Source organism: Neolamprologus multifasciatus, chromosome 17, assembly GCF_963576455.1.
Source record: "Neolamprologus multifasciatus chromosome 17, fNeoMul1.2, whole genome shotgun sequence".
NCBI classification, from domain to species: Eukaryota; Metazoa; Chordata; class Actinopteri; order Cichliformes; family Cichlidae; genus Neolamprologus; species Neolamprologus multifasciatus.
In genome coordinates, this window is record NC_140455.1 from 28867406 (window position 1) to 28884559 (window position 17154).

Below are 17154 nucleotides of genomic sequence, written 5' to 3' on the forward strand. Positions count from 1 at the left end.
TGCCAAAAGGCACAAATATGCTCAGGTGATCCACTTCATGCCTTAAATTGCAATTAAAAGAGAACAAAGACTTTTGCTTATCTTTAAAGACCAAATTCATTTTGTAGCAACCTGTAAACATGTTTATTTCTGCAGCATTTAATATCAGTATTTAAGGTGCCAAAGTCAATCTATTGGGATTGACTTGCTTTTGGAGCCAGCCTCAAGTGGCTCTTCAAGCAATAAACAATAAACAAACAATAAATAAATAAACAAAATGAACTCGAAATAGTGGACTAGACAGGAAAACAAGAAGAGAGAACATGGAGAAGACATGTTGCAAGCAGAAGGAAGGAAACAAACAGAAGCTGGAATTGGCCACAGATATAGATGGGAAGAAGACACTTAAAATCAGTGCAAAGTGAGCTTCGATAACTACAGAAAGGAGTGCGTTAGGTACTTGGGTAAAAAGACTTAATCTTCAAAAGTATTATGTATGACAGAGGTGAGGGATGAAGACAGGAAGAGTGGGAGGAACTGGGGATTATTTTGATACAGAAAGCTCTAGGATGAGGAGAAAGAGGACAGGACACAGATAAAGTGTTTTTACAGAAAGGTAGGACAGAAGATACTAAAGAGATCAGAAATCAGGCACCTTCTTGACACAGCTTATCCTCTTCTTAACTGTCTTTCCTCCTTTTTGTTTCTTGCTTTCCAGATCCCAGAGCCTTTTTTGCAAGTGTTGGAGAAAATGTTTTTAATGTATGTTTACTTACGATCTCTCAACCTTTATGAAATAAACTTTCTTAAGGACAGAGGCACATCTGTCTGTTCAGCTTTATGTCACGTGCTCCATATGAACCTGGGGTTTTGGGTTATTATTATCTATTTTCATTTTTGAGGCAAACTCCTGGCATAAGTCATGTAGGCATATTTCTAGAAATTAACCGTAAGACTCCACACAGACCTCTTCCTCCATATTTCAGTGTGACACAGTCCACTAAAGAGATGCTTACCTATGATGGCCAACAAGCTCAGTTGGTAGGCTTCAGGGTGTTGCTGCTATGTCAAGCCCATGTTTGAGATAATTGTGCAGTTACAGCTGTGTTGAAAATGAAGAAGGTCTTTATTTAAACCTTATGGTTTAAATAAAGCATATTATGTATAAAAGGAATCTTCCTGCAATGTTGAGCAGTGCTTTATAGCCGAGCTAGCTCAGTCAGTAGAGCATGAGGCTCGTAATCTCAGGGTCATGTGTTCGAGCCCCACGTTGGGCGTGTTTGCTTTTAGGTTATGAATCGACAGCACTTTTGAACCTATCCAAGGTTTCATTCAGAAGAACATAGAAACAAACAAAGACACCGGCTTTATTAATCCCACACTAGGGAAATTCACACGTTACAGCAACACAAGGGTCAGCAAGCAAAAGTGAATTAGAGATAATAATTGGAATAAATAAAAGAGAAAAACAATAATGTACAAATAAAAAAATACACAATTTTACATATGTACATAAAGTGAAGTGGCAGTGATATATATATTTATATATATTTTGCAGGCAACTATCACGTGTGTGTGTATTGTACAGTCTGGACCAAGTCTTACTTGCTCTTTTAATTTCATTAAATTTGTGTTTCCCAAGCCAGTGTCTGGTGCATATGAACTTTCCATATGTTACAACAACAGCATTAAAAAAAACGGTTGCGGGGGAGGGCAGATACTAATAAAGGTGACTTTACAGCTCTGCGCGTGTTTATCTTCAAACTTGTGTGGTGTGGAGATAAACTGTCTGCTCTGCAAGTTTGCTTTATAGGTGTTTTTAAGTGCGGCATGGGCTCGTTTGTACAGTTCCAGATACTCAACAAGTGTAACACACTGTCAGACGCGTGATCGTTTTGCTCACATGCACACTCCTAAAAGTGCAGTCTTTCATTTAGCTTTCAAACAAATGCATATAAAAAAAATTTTTTTTACTTTTTGTCAAACACACACACACACACATATATATATATACATACACACACACACAAAACCTCAGTCTGTCCTGCTTAAGCTCCTGTTCCTTGCAGGGCTCAGTGTGAGGCTAAGGGGATTTAGAGTATACAAGACTTACAGATTTATACTGACTCCATCTCTTGCTTTTCATCTCTCACCCCTCACACTTTGCAGGCCTACTGTAAAACCTGAAGTATAACTATAACATGTGAAACAGATGGAGCAGCAAGACGAGGAGAGAGGACGAAAAGGGGGGGGGGGGGGGAATGTGACAGTAATCCGAGGAGCAAATAGATGGTTGCAGAGAAAAGACAGGAGAAATGAGAATGGAGGAAAGAAAGATACGGAGGAGGAGGAGATGAAAGTGTTTTGGAGGCCTTTGTATGTGTACAGTCTAATATTTGTCTACGTCTTTATGGATCTCCCCTCAAGTGGCAACTTAACAAGCCTGTTATTTTTCTGCGCCGGTTAACAAGCTACACAACAGGTTGCATGATGGTTGTGTGTGTTTGCAGTCTGAAATGTGCAAGATGAACCAACCCAGTTTTTGAAACTCAAATACAAATGGACAGTTGGGAAGCCCTCTGTTACTGTTTTCCTCTTGCGCACAAAAACACACACATATGCACACTTTTTCAGGCAAAGCTCATGGCACTCACCCAAAAATCTACTCCTCAACAAATTAACTTCACGCACACACGTACACACACTGGTTTATGCTCCGTCTAAAACACGAATGTCATAATGGTGGTCGTGCTAAATTCCACCTAAAAACAAAAATGTGTTTCTAATGAGATATATTATTTTTGTCTCTGCAGACGCAGAACAGGATGAAGCTGATGGCCGACAACTATGAGGATGATCATTTGAAGGTTTCATCCCCAAACTCAGAGCAGCCCAACAATCACAAACCCTCCCCAGACCAGGTAAGATAACTGCGCCGGACGGTGTGCATCGGCCAAACCAGTGAAATCTATATTTTCTTTAATAATATTTGAATGAAAGACTTTCCAGCAAGTCATATTGCCATTTTGGGCTATTGGATGTTAGCTTATTTCTCTTCAAATTTACTAATTAAAGTTAACCATTTTTAGCACTATTACTTGTTCTGCACGCAAGTTTCCCTTTTTTGCTAAACTAACTTCCTGTTTCTGAACTCACGCTGCGGCTGGACTGAACTAACCGATAGGACGATGAGGAGGGCATTTGGGCCTAGCCAATCATATGCCTTCTTCCTCACCCTCAGTCCATCATTGTGTACAGAAGGGTGAGCGTCTTCTCTGTCTGGATTTGATCATGGCCATCGTGTCATTCGTCTTCCTTTTCTTTAGTTTCATCCGTGACTTTGTGATCTCATTCTGGCATCATTGTCTGTCATTTCACTTTATTTGTGGCCTCATATCGTTTTTTATTTATTCAGTTTTCCTCCATTCTTTCTAACATTGAAATCCAATCTTGAAATGCATCTTTTATTCTGTGATTCATCTTTCCTTTCCTTTTCCCTTCAGCCATCAAATCTTGAATTGTGCTTCATTTGTTCAATTTCTCATCCTTAAATATAATTTCATCCTCTCATGATAAGGATTTCTTCCAGTTGGCATTCTCTGAACTCTTTTTTATGATTTATTTTTTTCCCTGTGCATTTTTATACAAAAGATTTCATTATTTCAACCTTCATTAATCTTTTGGATGATTCCCTTGTTCCTCAAGTCTACTTGGGTCTTGCCTTTGGTTTGATATTGTAAGCTTCATGTGTCAATCATATGCCAACTGAGACCATATTCTTATTCAAATCAACTGAAATGTGTGATGTAGTGTTGGAAATATGCACCTTTGCTAAACTACTATGTAAAAAGTATATTTCTTCTGTCAGAAATGATGAAAAGAAAGTTTTTCCTTTGACCTTGCTCCTGTGTTGTTTTTTTAATCATACAATGGGGGCTTTCCAGTATTTCAAAAGCCCAAAGGTCATTAATTGTAGATGCTTAACAAGATTCAACTCAAGAAAGAACAAAAGACACCCAACCACAATACGTCTAATGTAGAGCAGTCTTTCTTAAGAAAAAAGAAAGAAACCTGAGCATTGAGTAGTGCAAGTGTTCAGGTTTCAATGCCAAACTGGCAAAGTCACTTGTTCCCATTAAACTATTGAAACAAGTGAATTGGAAATATTTACACATTTCAAGCAATTAATGGTTAAAAGGCTCTTCTAAGTTTAGTGGTTATTAAAAGGCATCCAAACGGTTGGATCTACTAAGACCACAGTGCAGAGACGGCACCACATATGAGCTGCACATGCTGCTTTTAGTGCAGCTCAGCTGCTCCAGATGGATTTCCCATTGGGATGCTAAAAGCCCAAAGGTTCACCATTGGATCTAAGTTTGACCCTGGTTATTAATTAGAGGTAGCACCTCCCTGTTGAGAGAGGCAGCACACACACAGCTTATACTCTATCTCCTTTTCTTTCTGTTTCCACCTTTCTGTATTTACATAGCCACATGAAAACACACTCTCTTGGTGTGTAAGATTGGTAATTTGCCATAGCACATTTCATCCGCACAGTGAGTGATTGTGTGTATTCTGTGAGGGGATTTTGTGCTGCAGCTGGACAATGAAATGCTTCAGAGACAACTGCTGCTGCACAGAAACACAGGGGAGCACTCTTAAGACACATCAGGCATTGTCAAGACCACTTCATGGTATTTTGCTTTTTCAAATAGCTTTCAGATTTATTAGATGCATAACTACACAAAAAATAGTAGAAAATGTACATTTTATAAATTAGCAAGTGTCTTTTTCAGAGTTTCTTAATGTGTTTTAAAATCTGTCACCATTTCGATGGAAGTGAAAGTGATATTACATTTACATTACTTATTCCTGAGATGGTTTTTTTGTAAAGTGGATTAAATCAGCGGTCCCCAACCTTTTTTGCGCCACGGACCGGTTTGTGCCCGACAATATTTTCACGGACCGGCCTTTAAGGTGTCGCGGATAAATACAACAAAATAAAACTAGTACCAGTACCGAAAAAAAGAAGATTTATTCATAACACACGTGAAAAGACCAAGGAAAACCGAGTTAACGAAAAAAACCGATAACAAAATAACGCTAAAAACCGATAAAAACCCTGAAAACCATACATTTCACACCCGAGTCTCACTCTCGCGGCCCGGTACCAAATGACTCCGGTCTGTGGTTGGGGACCGCTGGATTAAACAGTTTGACAATACAGTCTAAACATGTAATTGGTTCAGCTTGTTTGGCTGTTGGTTAGCAATCTAGCATCCACAGTTTTAAAGACATCATGTTCAGATTTAGTGTGATGGTAGATACCATAACAGCCCGAGATGATTTCATTTTGGTGAAACTCGAGTTATGGTCACGCTCTTCGGGGAGAGTTGTGCTCTGTGAGTGCTCTTGATTCCCTTATCAATTAAGTCACCAATATTTTAATGAAGCTTGTGAAACAAAACAGTTTTTCACACGTCTTGCCATTTTTTTCCCCATCTCACAAACCCAAAACCCTCAAATTAATCCAGTTACAACAGCGGTCCCCAACTGCTGGGCCGCGACCCAGTCCGTGAGTCGTTTGGTACCGGGCCACGAGAGTTGAGGTTCGGGTGTGAAATTTATGGTTTTCAGTGTTTTTATTGTTTTTAGCATTAACTTGGTTTCCCTGAGTCTTTTCCCATGTGTTATGAATAAATCTTATTTTTTTCTGGTACCGGTACTGGTTTTATTTTGTTGTATTTATCCGCAACACCTTAAAGGCCGGTCCGTGAAAATATTGTTGGAAATAAACAATCCGTAGTGCAAAAAAGGTTGGGGACTGCCAAGTTACAATGAAGGAGATAGCCATAATGTATACTAGATGGGCTCATGCTCGAAGTGACTCATCTACCACACCCCATATAATCCATTTTCTTAACAACTTATCTGATTTCGGGTCATAAGGGGGCTGAAGCCTATCCCCAACCTGCACAGGTTGCCGGTCTATCACAGGGCTAAGGCAGAGATAGAGACCACATAACCTAACAAGCCTGCCTTTAGACTGTTGGTGAAAGCCAGAGTATGAATAGAGAAGATCCAAGCTCCACAATGAACACCCGCAGACGACCAGCGGATTCAAACCCAGAACCTTAATGTGAGGCAAACACTAATGCCGTGCAGCCTCTTGTATAGTGTTTGCATATTCTCCCCTGTCTGCATGGGTTCTGTCTGGGTACTCTGGCTTCCCCCTACAGTCCAAAGACATGTAGGAGTGAATGGTTGTCGGTCTCTCTGTCTTAGCTCTGCAACAAACTGACGAGCAGTTTTACAACCGGATGATACATTTGCATGGCAGTTTAAGAGCTCATCTACTAGCCAAGACTTCATCGGTTGGGTCACTGAGATAGCACTTACAGAGCAGTGAAAGCCTACACCCACTACTGATGCTGATCCTGGACAAATATGTGCATTTTTGCTGGTGTGTATTTGTCTCAGAGGGTTCTGTGGAGGAAGAAAAGTCTTGATTTCACCATATAATGTGGCCATAGAGGGTTTTTTTTAATGCATCCCATCAGTGAGGCTAGCTGAATGTCTCTCTATGGAGTTCTTTCATAGAACAGTAAGAATCTGGTAGGCAGGCAGGGGAGTCTAATAAAGAAGCACAAACACACACACACTGACTCGCAGTGCTGTATAAAGTTATTTCTCCTTTGGGATTGTTTCATACTACAGTAAGATACTGAGAAGCACTGCGGACCCATTAACCACACACACACACACACACACACACACTGCATATGTTGGCTATTGGAGGCTGTGTAATACAAGAAAAACATGTAGACACATATTTGCCGGCCGTATACCTTAATGAAAGTCTTGCGAATACTTTCAGTGGTCTGTGTTTCTGTTCGTATTTTATCCCATAATTCCTCCGCCATTTCTCTTATAATAGAACTTAAAGAAAAGGAAACAACTCGTGTTATTTCTCTCCTAATGTCTTCCTCATATCGCCGTCATTCCTTCCATTCTTCGTGTCTGTTTCTCATTCGTCTTGTATTTGATCCGCAGAGCTCCACTGCAGGTCTGGAAAGTGTGGACAGTGATTTATTTTTAAGCTTTCTGACAGAATAGTATGAATTACAAAGTGTGAGAGGACAGCTGTTACACATATGTTAAGTATGTTTGTAGAGCAGTAAAGCCAAATTTGGAGAATTTTCTTCAGATATTGCCATATTACACATTAGTCTGGGAGAGATAACGGCCTCACTGCACATCTGCCATCAGCAAATATAACTCAGAGCCAAAGAAAGAGGGCTTGAAATGCCGAATGTGTAGAATCTCTTCAGCCTTTTAACTCCAAGTGTTGTCGTTCCTTCTCTTTCCTTCTCGGTCTACCTCCCTTTCTCCTCCAGAGGGAAATGTTCAGTAATGTATTTTGTAATGGACTGTAACCTACTGGCAGGTCCTCCCTGGAAAGTACTGTAACTGGAGCCATTTACAAAGCTGATAACCACCATGAATGAGTGTGAGTGTGTGTATGTATGTTTTTCTGTGTCGTAACCTATTTGTGTCTGCGTGTATATGAGTGTGTTGCGCTGACTTGTGCTACCACACATTTAAAAGTGTATATTTTATGTGTGTTAGGGTTAGGTTTAGCTGCTGGTGAGTATTGGCGATTCACTGGAAAAACACAAAATTGCTGAGACTTTTTCTGTCAGTTGTTTGTGCAGCAAATCAGGGAAGACTCAAAATCACAAGTGACAGCTCCTCTGATGTACTGTCACTTTTCAGTGTTGTGTCAATGCCACTAAAGAATGGAGAACCCTTTTTTTTTTCACAAAATCCCTCCATCCAATCTACTTTTGATAAACTTAACCTCGAAAGGATTCTCAAATGCCAGAGCAATTAAATTATGTTTTTGTCAGTGTTTAAGTGACAACCAAATAAGTATTTTATAGTTAGAAAACATGCTAAAAGTGACTAGGACAAGTAGGCAACAGGTGAGCGACTGCTTAAAGCTGTACTCCAATGCTGACGCAAAGAGGCTCGGTAGCTCAAGCTGGAAAACATGGAGATTTTATTCCTAATATTCTTACTTTTTTCAAAGTTTGTATTCTCTGTACATTTATTGTACTCTGCTACAACCCAGAATGTGCATTTGGCACAAACTTACAATTTAGACCCAATAGCTGGGTCAGATCAAGGGCACATTCTCACCATAAACAAACTACTCTGGAGTTCATTTGGAACCAGGCCTCCTCCAAAGGGTCTTGGTGCAGTTGATTTGGTTTGTGCCCAAGTGCGATTATCATGTTCATATCTGCACAGATGAATTGCACCAAGAGGGAAAACAAACCAGAGTTAACGGACTAAACATGGCAGGGGTTAAAGCAACCTTGGAGGTGAGCAACAAAAGGCGGGAAAGGAAACAGATGATCAATTCTACAATCAAAACCAAGATAATCTTAAGTCAGACAATAATGTTGACTACTACTGGGAGATATAACCAAATGGACAATGTAGCAGATGTACTGCCTGGTACAAGATGAAGCTTTAAATGGGTGGGGGTATAGCAGTTTGAGTATACTCAAGTGTACATTGCTGTAACACCAGGGTGATGGACAACTTTTCAGCAATAAAAAATGGAACAAGACACAGAGACATGGAGCACAAGTAAAGTCTAGACTTGACTAAGCCTTCATGTTGCAGAGAAAATACAGGTTTTCCTTACAGCTTGCTGCCTGGGGAATCAACAAACAGTAAAGCAACGGCAAAAGAAAATGAAGAAACCAGAACAAGATTACACTGCAATGACACTCGCTGTACCATTACAATTACGGCCTCAGTAAAGTTGTGCATTCCTGCTGCTGCTGCCAACGTGTTTCAAAAGGCACAACTTTTATTTTAAAGATGAATGGTCTTTGCATTCAGTTTGTGTCATTATCATTTCATTATCGCTCAACAACTAGTTGGGGAGCGTTTGGAGATAGGTGGGCATCGTCCATGAAAACTAAGGTCGACTTCAACAATTCACAAGTGACCCAAGCAGGCACCTGGAGGTTTTTGGCGTAGCACCATGTACCTCTTTGTGACCAGTTTCACCCTAGCCAGTGATGGCTGACACCGTGTTGCCAGTTGTTTTAAGGACTTTGAGTATCTGGGATAGACACACACACATAGACAACCAGAGAAAAATAGAAATAAATAATATGCAAAATAAAAATTAAGTGACACAAGATCAAATTGAGAAAAATATAAAAAAAAATGTAAATGAAGTGTTTGGCAACACAAAAACAATTATTATTTTTCCTGCTATATTTATCTGATGATGTCATATCATCATTCATTTATTGATATTCACCGACTTCACCAAATAACATTCTGTGTAAAATGAATGTATATAATAAAACCCCAAACCTGAGGCAAATTCACATCGATATTTGTAGTTCTTGTGTGTAAAAAGTGAAGACGTGACGAGGTTAAAAAGTGGAGGAAGAGTTTAGAGAGAGAGAGAGAGAGAGAGAAAGATGTTACTGCGCTGAGGATCCTGTCAATGGAACACATGGGTTGTGTTTGTGTGTGGGTATGCTGAGTGACGATGAGCACAGCTCGCAGAGTGTGGACAGACGCTGCTGGGATTAAATATACTTTACCCACACACACACTAACAGCCCTCTTAAAATGCTTCCTCTGCACTTAAATCCTAGTATTCCCCAAGGAGAACAGTGTGTGTCAGCATGCCTTATCTCTGTGTGTGTGTGCGCGTGTGTGTGTGTGTGTGCCCTGGGAGGTCTCATGTCATGCGCCCAGAATGCATGTATCTGTTTTGCTCATCTGCACTTATATAGTCAGACGTTCAAGAAGAAATGATGCTTTTTAAAGAGAATCGGCTTTCTACTTCTGAGTTCATAATAGCCATTACCTGTGGATTGGTGGGTATTAATATGTTCTTCCAGTATTATGTTTACTCGTGGGCATGACAGTCTACCAACAAAATATGTTTATATATATATATGTTCACCTCTTTCCTCTGTCTATTTTTCCATTAATTAATTCGTCTTTTATTAATCTAAATGTCTGAATTAGCCAAAACAAATATAACTTTACACCGAGGTAAACTTTGCCCTAAACATACAGTCTGTGGTGTCTGAAATCACTTGATATTGCTTTGCATTGCCTTATTTTTTTGCCATATTTTCTTGTTTGCAATTTATTTGAACTCCTACTACTTCCAAGCACTTTGCAACTTGTGTGCCTTTGAGTTTTGGTATATATTTCTCCTGTTTGCTATTCATTCCTCCTGTCTACTATTTATATTTTATTCCGGCACAGTTGTACAAGTACAGTGACAATAAAGGGCTATTCTAGTCTATTCTATGAAATCTGTTTGTTTTTTGACCCTGTAAAAATTTTTTTCCAGTGTTAAAATTACAGTTTTGTGAAAAAACAGCTACAAAAAATAAAAACAACTGATTTGTAGGGAAGTGATTTGAGAAGAGGTGTGCTATAAATCAAGTTCAACATAGCCAGGCTTTTTTGTGTTTTTGTGCCAGGCTCAAAAAAAACCCTTAAAAGTCTTGTCAGAAAAGAGCAGCTCTCTTTTTTTACCTGGCTAAATCACCATGGTAACTATGATGAACATGTTTTAAGCGTATTATAGATTCTCTGCTGGGGGATTGTGTCTTATATGTGCAAATTGTTAAGCTGTACTTTACTAGAAACTGCTGAAAGAAGCACCACATCATCAGGGGAATGTGTGTGCATTAACTTTTTGAAAGCAGTCTCAATTACACATCCATCAGTGTCTCATCAGGCAAGCTGTAAGAAGACTTTTACCAAGCTAACAAATACTGAAACTATGCATATATCACTGATATTTTTATTTGATTTGATTACTTTTTTCAATTCATGAAATTATTTCAGTTAATTGGATTTTCTTTATGTTTAGTTTTTAGTTTTGTTTCCATAAACTACAATAACCTCGGTGCTCACAGTGGATCAGCTGCTGTAGGTGCAGTGTTTGTGGAAACTGAGCACATTGTTTTTCTTTAAATGAACTACTTTAAATGGTTTTCTCGGCTGAAAACTGCCCATGAGGGTCTTCTTTCAGTCTCAGCCACAGCTGTGACAGTATGCAATTAAAAACAGTGCACCGATCCTCATTATTAGAAGTGCTTTCTCTGGCTTTCTCTCAGTGTGCCTCTGCTTCATTTTCTTTGTCTTACTCATCTTACATTTGCCCATCCCTGCATGTCCATCTGGTCTAGTATTCTTGCAAAATTGTTATTATGGGGAATTTTGTTTTGTTCATGTTTTTTGTTTTGCTATTTTTCATACAGTAAACAAAAAAAAAAAGAATAAATTTTCTGTTTTCCTCCTTCAGATTCTTTCTCCTCTCCTGGATCTTAATCAGAATCGCAGTAAGCTGAAGCTGTACATCAGTCACCTGACCTCACTGTGTCAGGAGCGAGACCCAATCATATTGCAAGATTTTGCCCCGCCCCCCGCCTATCACCGCTCTGACTCCGCCTCCTGGCATACGCAGCTGCACAGCATGACGCAGGAACAGGTGAGGACTCCTGGGTGCGTTCTGAGTGAGAGATGAGAGGAAGGAAAAAATGAAATGCAACGAAATCAGTCATTCCTGCGGTTCAAAAAAGGTGTTTGTGTGCGTAAGAAAAAGGGGGAAAAAAGAGCGGGAGCGTGTTCTATTTTTGAGAAGCGTGGAGGGAAAAAAAGCGATAATATTTAGTCGCTCCTCATTTATCAATTCTTTAAAACTCTCCACTGTGTGTGTTTGTGTGCTTGCCTTTACATGCTGTATGTGTTGACATGCACGAGGTTGCATGCTTGTTCTTGCTGTGAGTGTGCAGGTGTGTGTGTGTGTGTGTTTGCATGTAGGAGTAGGGGCACACACTTGGGCTTGCCTGGCAGGTTTTTGGCGCTGCTTTTGACATTATTGAAAAGATTTACTCCAGCAGGTCACCTGACGACAAGCGCCTGGCTGCGGAACAAAAACCGTTTCAGACATTTTATTTTACTGGGAGTAAACTCTGTTTCAAGCTTTTGGCAGCAGGGAAAGGGTTGGTTCATATACAGTGCAGAGTAAGGAGGGTAGAGAAGTATATTTATTTCACTGTCAAAAGAGCTGTCATCTTTGAGAGGGAGGAGAGCAACGGGAAGGGAATCAAGGATAACGAAAGAAAAGGTGAGGCTTCGAGAAAGTTACAGAAACACTGGCCAACCTTGCTTGCTTAGATGTTGCTGCATTATCATGGCAACCAGCTGTGTTTTCAGATATTCAATATAAACAGTATATTATTAAATTTAAAAAATTGTGGCCCTCTGCGGCTTCCCCTGTCTCCCTCTCTGTCTTTTTCTCCATATTGAAAACGTATCAGGCAATGCATGGTCGCTACATGTGGTATGCATTGAAGAACGTAACTTTAGCACACTCGCAGAGCTACGTGACAGAGTGTGTGGTTGGGGTACAGCGGGACTAGTTTTCGACAGTCTGTATGAAAGCCCTTTTTGTGTCTTAATGCAAGGAAATGTCTCCGTTAAGCACAAAGTGTTTCAAAAACACTGCTGCGTGGTGTCGATTTAAATAAACTTTCGATATGTAAAATTAACTTCTCATTTAATCACAGGTACATTAAATGAATAAAGAAATGGTCTGGAGGCCTTTCATGGACATTTTTCACCATCAGCCTGCTTTCATAAAAAAAGCAGTCTGTTCTGTGGTCTAGCGGCTGAAGATCTACATTTTCAAAAGAAAAACATACTCTATTAAAACTGATTATGTGGGCAGCTGTGAAAGCTTATCTAACGAGGCTGAATGTAGCCTGCAGTATTTTATTCCTAACTTATATTTATAAAAACATTTTCAGAATATTGAAAACATTTGTACCAAACTGCGCTCACGGCCACATCCAAGTCAAATCTACAACAGAGGAAAAAAGAGCTTAACAGACCCAATTCACCGCAAATGACTTTTTTCCTTTTTCGCATGAACCATTTTCATGGCAGGGTGCAATGTTTTGATTTTTGTTATTCTGCTGCAGGGGCAAAATGAACTCCTAGAATAGAGTTACAAAAAAAAATCACTGTGCCTGTCTTTACTGTAGTCAAACTTATCCATGCATCGCTGTATATGTGGTGATTATCACATATACACGTAAGGTTACCAATCTTCATGTAACAAAAAGCTGAAGTAGAAATTTAATACCTGATATAACTGCCCTTGAAGTGGAACTTTGGTACTTATCCCTTATTTTCTATCATACATATGTTGATGCTCAACAATGTGGCCAAAGTTTTAAATAATGGGGTCAGTATATCTTCACATAATCCACACGAGCCATAATTCAGACTTCACTCTGCTCTAAACACTCTGTTTTACACTCCTGAGATGACTATATTCTTAATATAGTCATCTCAGGCACACAGCTCTGGTTTGGCACAGTGGGCCCACACACCTGCTGCTCAAACCTTCTGTTTATGTGGATCAGCCAACCAGAACGAAGCTAAAGGAGAGGTGGAGGAGCTATATTAACTTTTTTCAGAACTAATTAAGTAACTAATAAGCTCTCCTTTAACCTGTTTGGATTTTTCCATAAAAAACAATAAAGCCTTTACATGAATGTCTTTTAATTCCTGCACTGGGAAGTGAGGCTGGAGTTCATGAAAAGCTGAGCTAAAGGGCCCTATAGATGTTAACTCAGAGGTGGCTTAGACTAGTGACAGAGTCCTCTGTACACCATCACTGGAGATCAGTGTGTTTAGAAGTGGGTCAGCTGTTATCGCGAACATGTTTACAACTCTTTCAGAAAATACTAATGGTGACTGATGTGTGAGGTACAGATCTGTTAGAGGGACGTGGTGTTTAATGCTAAAGAGTGACAGTGTTACTGTGAGCTCCTTCGAGGGTGTTTTACTCATAAAGGTGGGAAGACTGTTTTACTGTGGATGGACAATAACTGCTGTGCTTCTCCTTTGAGCCTCTTGGACACATCATTAAATTCATAGAGAGAAAGCCCTGAGTGTTTCACTCTCCTCTGTGTGTCCAGCGTGGTGAACTGTTGTGTGGTAGACTTCATATCTGCTGTGCTTTCCATGCAGCCCCACAGATTTTTTTTATTTTATATTGGATTAAATTGCGGTTCTCTTGCTTTCCTTACAAGTTAATTAAGTTATTTTTATGCTGTAGACAAGCCCAAAGGGTATTTATTCCTAAAAGCCTGTCTTTCTTTGACATCCTTAGTGATGTGTGGCTAACTGTTGAATAAGCAATTACACTCACTCCCAACCCTGTTTGGTCACTGGAAGCTCTAAGTTATGAATGATGCTCTGGTGTGTACTGAGGAAAGTGTTTCCACACTGAGTACAGCAGAGACCAGGGCTGGGGTTCACTGGACTTTAGTCTATATGTGAGGGTTACATGTTTTGTACAGTGGTCATCCGCTAAATGGATAGGTATAAAATTATGCACAGACTTTCGACCTTTCTCCTAGCACTGACAGCAGATTGGCAGATTTGGTTTGTGCTGTTTTAAAATAAATATGGGGTTCAAATGATTCATAAATCAGAGTCCCATTTTTTTTTAGAAATGCAGTTGTACTCATTAGTTATTTTTTCTACTATTTTTAGTGGGATGTTTCCATTAACAACATCACAGTTTGAATCTTTCTTCTTCTTCTTCCCTTTTTCTGCAAACCCACCCATATTCAGGCACCACTTGGCGCCATGTGTTTTTTTTTTTTTTTATTGTTGTTTTTTTTTTAAGACCCCAACCCTGCCTATGTACAATCGCACACACACACACTGCCAGTCTTTCATTCAGACCCGTGTTTCTCGTTTTCCTTCATCATGTGTCAGCATCACCCTGGCTGACCCTCTTAATGCGCACACAGACTCCCTCCAGACCACCATGTTCCAGTGTGCCAGCCTCTCTTCTCTGTCTTGTGGTGAGTGTGTGTGTTTTACAAGCCTCTCCTTGGCTCTGTTAAAATGCCTGGCACTCTGTAAACCCATTAGGCTCACACTAAAATAGCATGTAAAACCCATAGATGCAGACAAAATCTCACAGGCGGAAACCTACATGTCTGGCACCCACATATGGATTAACATGAATGCACAGCAATCATGAATGACCACTGGAGGCTTGTCTATCTTCCTGTGTGCTTCTGTAATGAGGCACAAACTCAAAACTTTTACTAACACTCTGCTGTGCCGCTTATCCCCCAAAAATGCACAATACAAATATGGAAAGAACACAACGATTTATAAATCTATAAGCACTATATTTAATTTAAAATTGTAAAAAACAAAATGGTAAAACGAAGGAAGTGTTTCAGCAATCATCAGCGAGGTTTAAGACAAACAATCACAGCATATAAAAGCCAGGTGAGATCCCATTACCAATCAGAAATCAGAGCTGTAATTACATAATGAAAAACACCGGCAGAAAAAACATGCCAAGGGTAGCAGACGCGTGCAAACAATCCTAATCATAATACACTCCTACAGTTCTACAAATAGTATCAACACACAACCAGCACACAACAGTATTAAAACCACTGGAATAGGAAACGTAAACAGAAGAATGTGTTTCCACTAAAGTTATCAGACATCAAAAAACACATAAACAATCTGAAGAAAAGCCCGTACATGAAATATCACAAGAAAAACCAAATCACTAAAACAGCTGCACAATAGCTCTTGATTCAAGCTTTTAGGGGGTTTCTGTGTGTGGTGGTTGAATCCAGTCTGCAACCCTTTGTAGTAAATGTTTGTATACTTTCTATACCTTGGAATTTATAGGAACTCCAATATGTCCAGCTGCATTAAAATGCTTTCATCAACATTTCTTATATCACTTTTGTGCTCAGAGATTCTGACTTTTAGGTCACGAGACCATTTCATCAAGTAAATCACAAATTAGGTTCTCTAAGAAACTAGATTTTTGATTTTCTACTTCCTTCCAGTGTAAGCGGTGTAGAAAAGCATCCTCTTTGATCACAGCAGTGGATACAATTTAACATGGGATTCGTGATCAAGCTTTATAGTGACCGTTACTACAATGTAGAAAATTGTTTCGGCTAATTAATTTATGCTAAAGCTGAAATGCTGGGGGAGACAACATATTCTTTTCAGTGGGTTTAGTTTCATATTTTACCAAATCCAACCCGTGGTGGCAGACTTAGACATTCATAAGTCTTTCAGGCAGGATCGGTGAGTGGTAAAACTAAAGAGCAATAAGGTCAGCATATGAGGTAAGCACAGATGAAAGGATGAAGTGGGTAATCAAGTGTATATATTCACGCTTGTCTGGTGGAAGGAGAGAGTTGTAGAAAGAGGCTTCTTTTATTTCAAAATATGACATTTTGTGGGCTTTTTAATGTTCTGATTTTAGATGCATCTTGTGCGTTTCAGTGTGTCATCCTCTGGCATCACTGCTTTGATCAATCGACTGCATTTTTCAGATTTGACAAGTATGAAGGCTTTGTCAAAATCACTCCCTGTTTTCTACATAGTGGACTACATTTATTGTATTTATTTCAGCGTCTGTGTGAATTTTTCATTACACGGTGGCCAAAAATAATACACAGCAAGACTGAAACTTGTGTCCATGTCATAAATACTGCAGTTGCTGGCATTTAATGGACATGTAGCTGTTGGTGATGATGCAATTTCAAGATGAGAAGTGACAAACGTGTCTGAAATCTCAATTCACCTTCGAGACACAAGTTTTTATTTTGTGTCAAATAGCTCTTGTCTGACAGAAACTTACTGGATAAAAATACTTCTCAATACGTAAATACTTGATAAAAGTATTTGTCACTTTACACCTACAGGAGCTGCTTCCCTATGGAAAGAAGCTCCCAGTGCACGCTTTATGTGCTGATGTTAATGACAGGGGACTCAGTCATGCAGTCAGTAGAGCATCGGCGACTTTTACCCGCTTAGCGCCTCAGGATTCAGAGAAAATGGTCATCCACTTTGAGGCTGAGCTGCTGTGGTTCCTCAACACTTCCACTTTGCAATGATACCACTTACAGTTGATCTACCGTCGTTTGGTACCGGGCCACGAGAGTTGAGGCTCAGGTGTGAAATGTATGGTTTTCAGGGTTTTTATCGGTTTTCAGCTTTATTTTGTTATCGTTTTTATCGTTAACTCGGTTTTCCTTG

The 17154-nt window shown here is 39.6% G+C and overlaps 1 protein-coding gene across 16 annotated transcripts in view; it reads left to right on the top strand.

The window, feature by feature from the left end:
- LOC146499575 (ELKS/Rab6-interacting/CAST family member 1-like) overlaps nt 1-17154 on the top strand; it is a 148573-nt gene that overhangs the window by 114196 nt on the left and 17223 nt on the right. For 10 of the 16 annotated variants that reach the window (XM_085139081.1, XM_085139069.1, XM_085139072.1 and 7 more), the window contains 2 exons: nt 2793-2900; nt 11348-11533. In XM_085139081.1, the coding sequence (XP_084995207.1) occupies nt 2793-2900; nt 11348-11533 (294 nt within the window). Of the gene's footprint in view, nt 1-2792; nt 2901-3163; nt 9160-11347; nt 17024-17154 lie in introns of those variants that run through there. The other 6 variants (XM_085139078.1, XM_085139084.1, XM_085139085.1 and 3 more) reach the window with 3 other exon arrangements.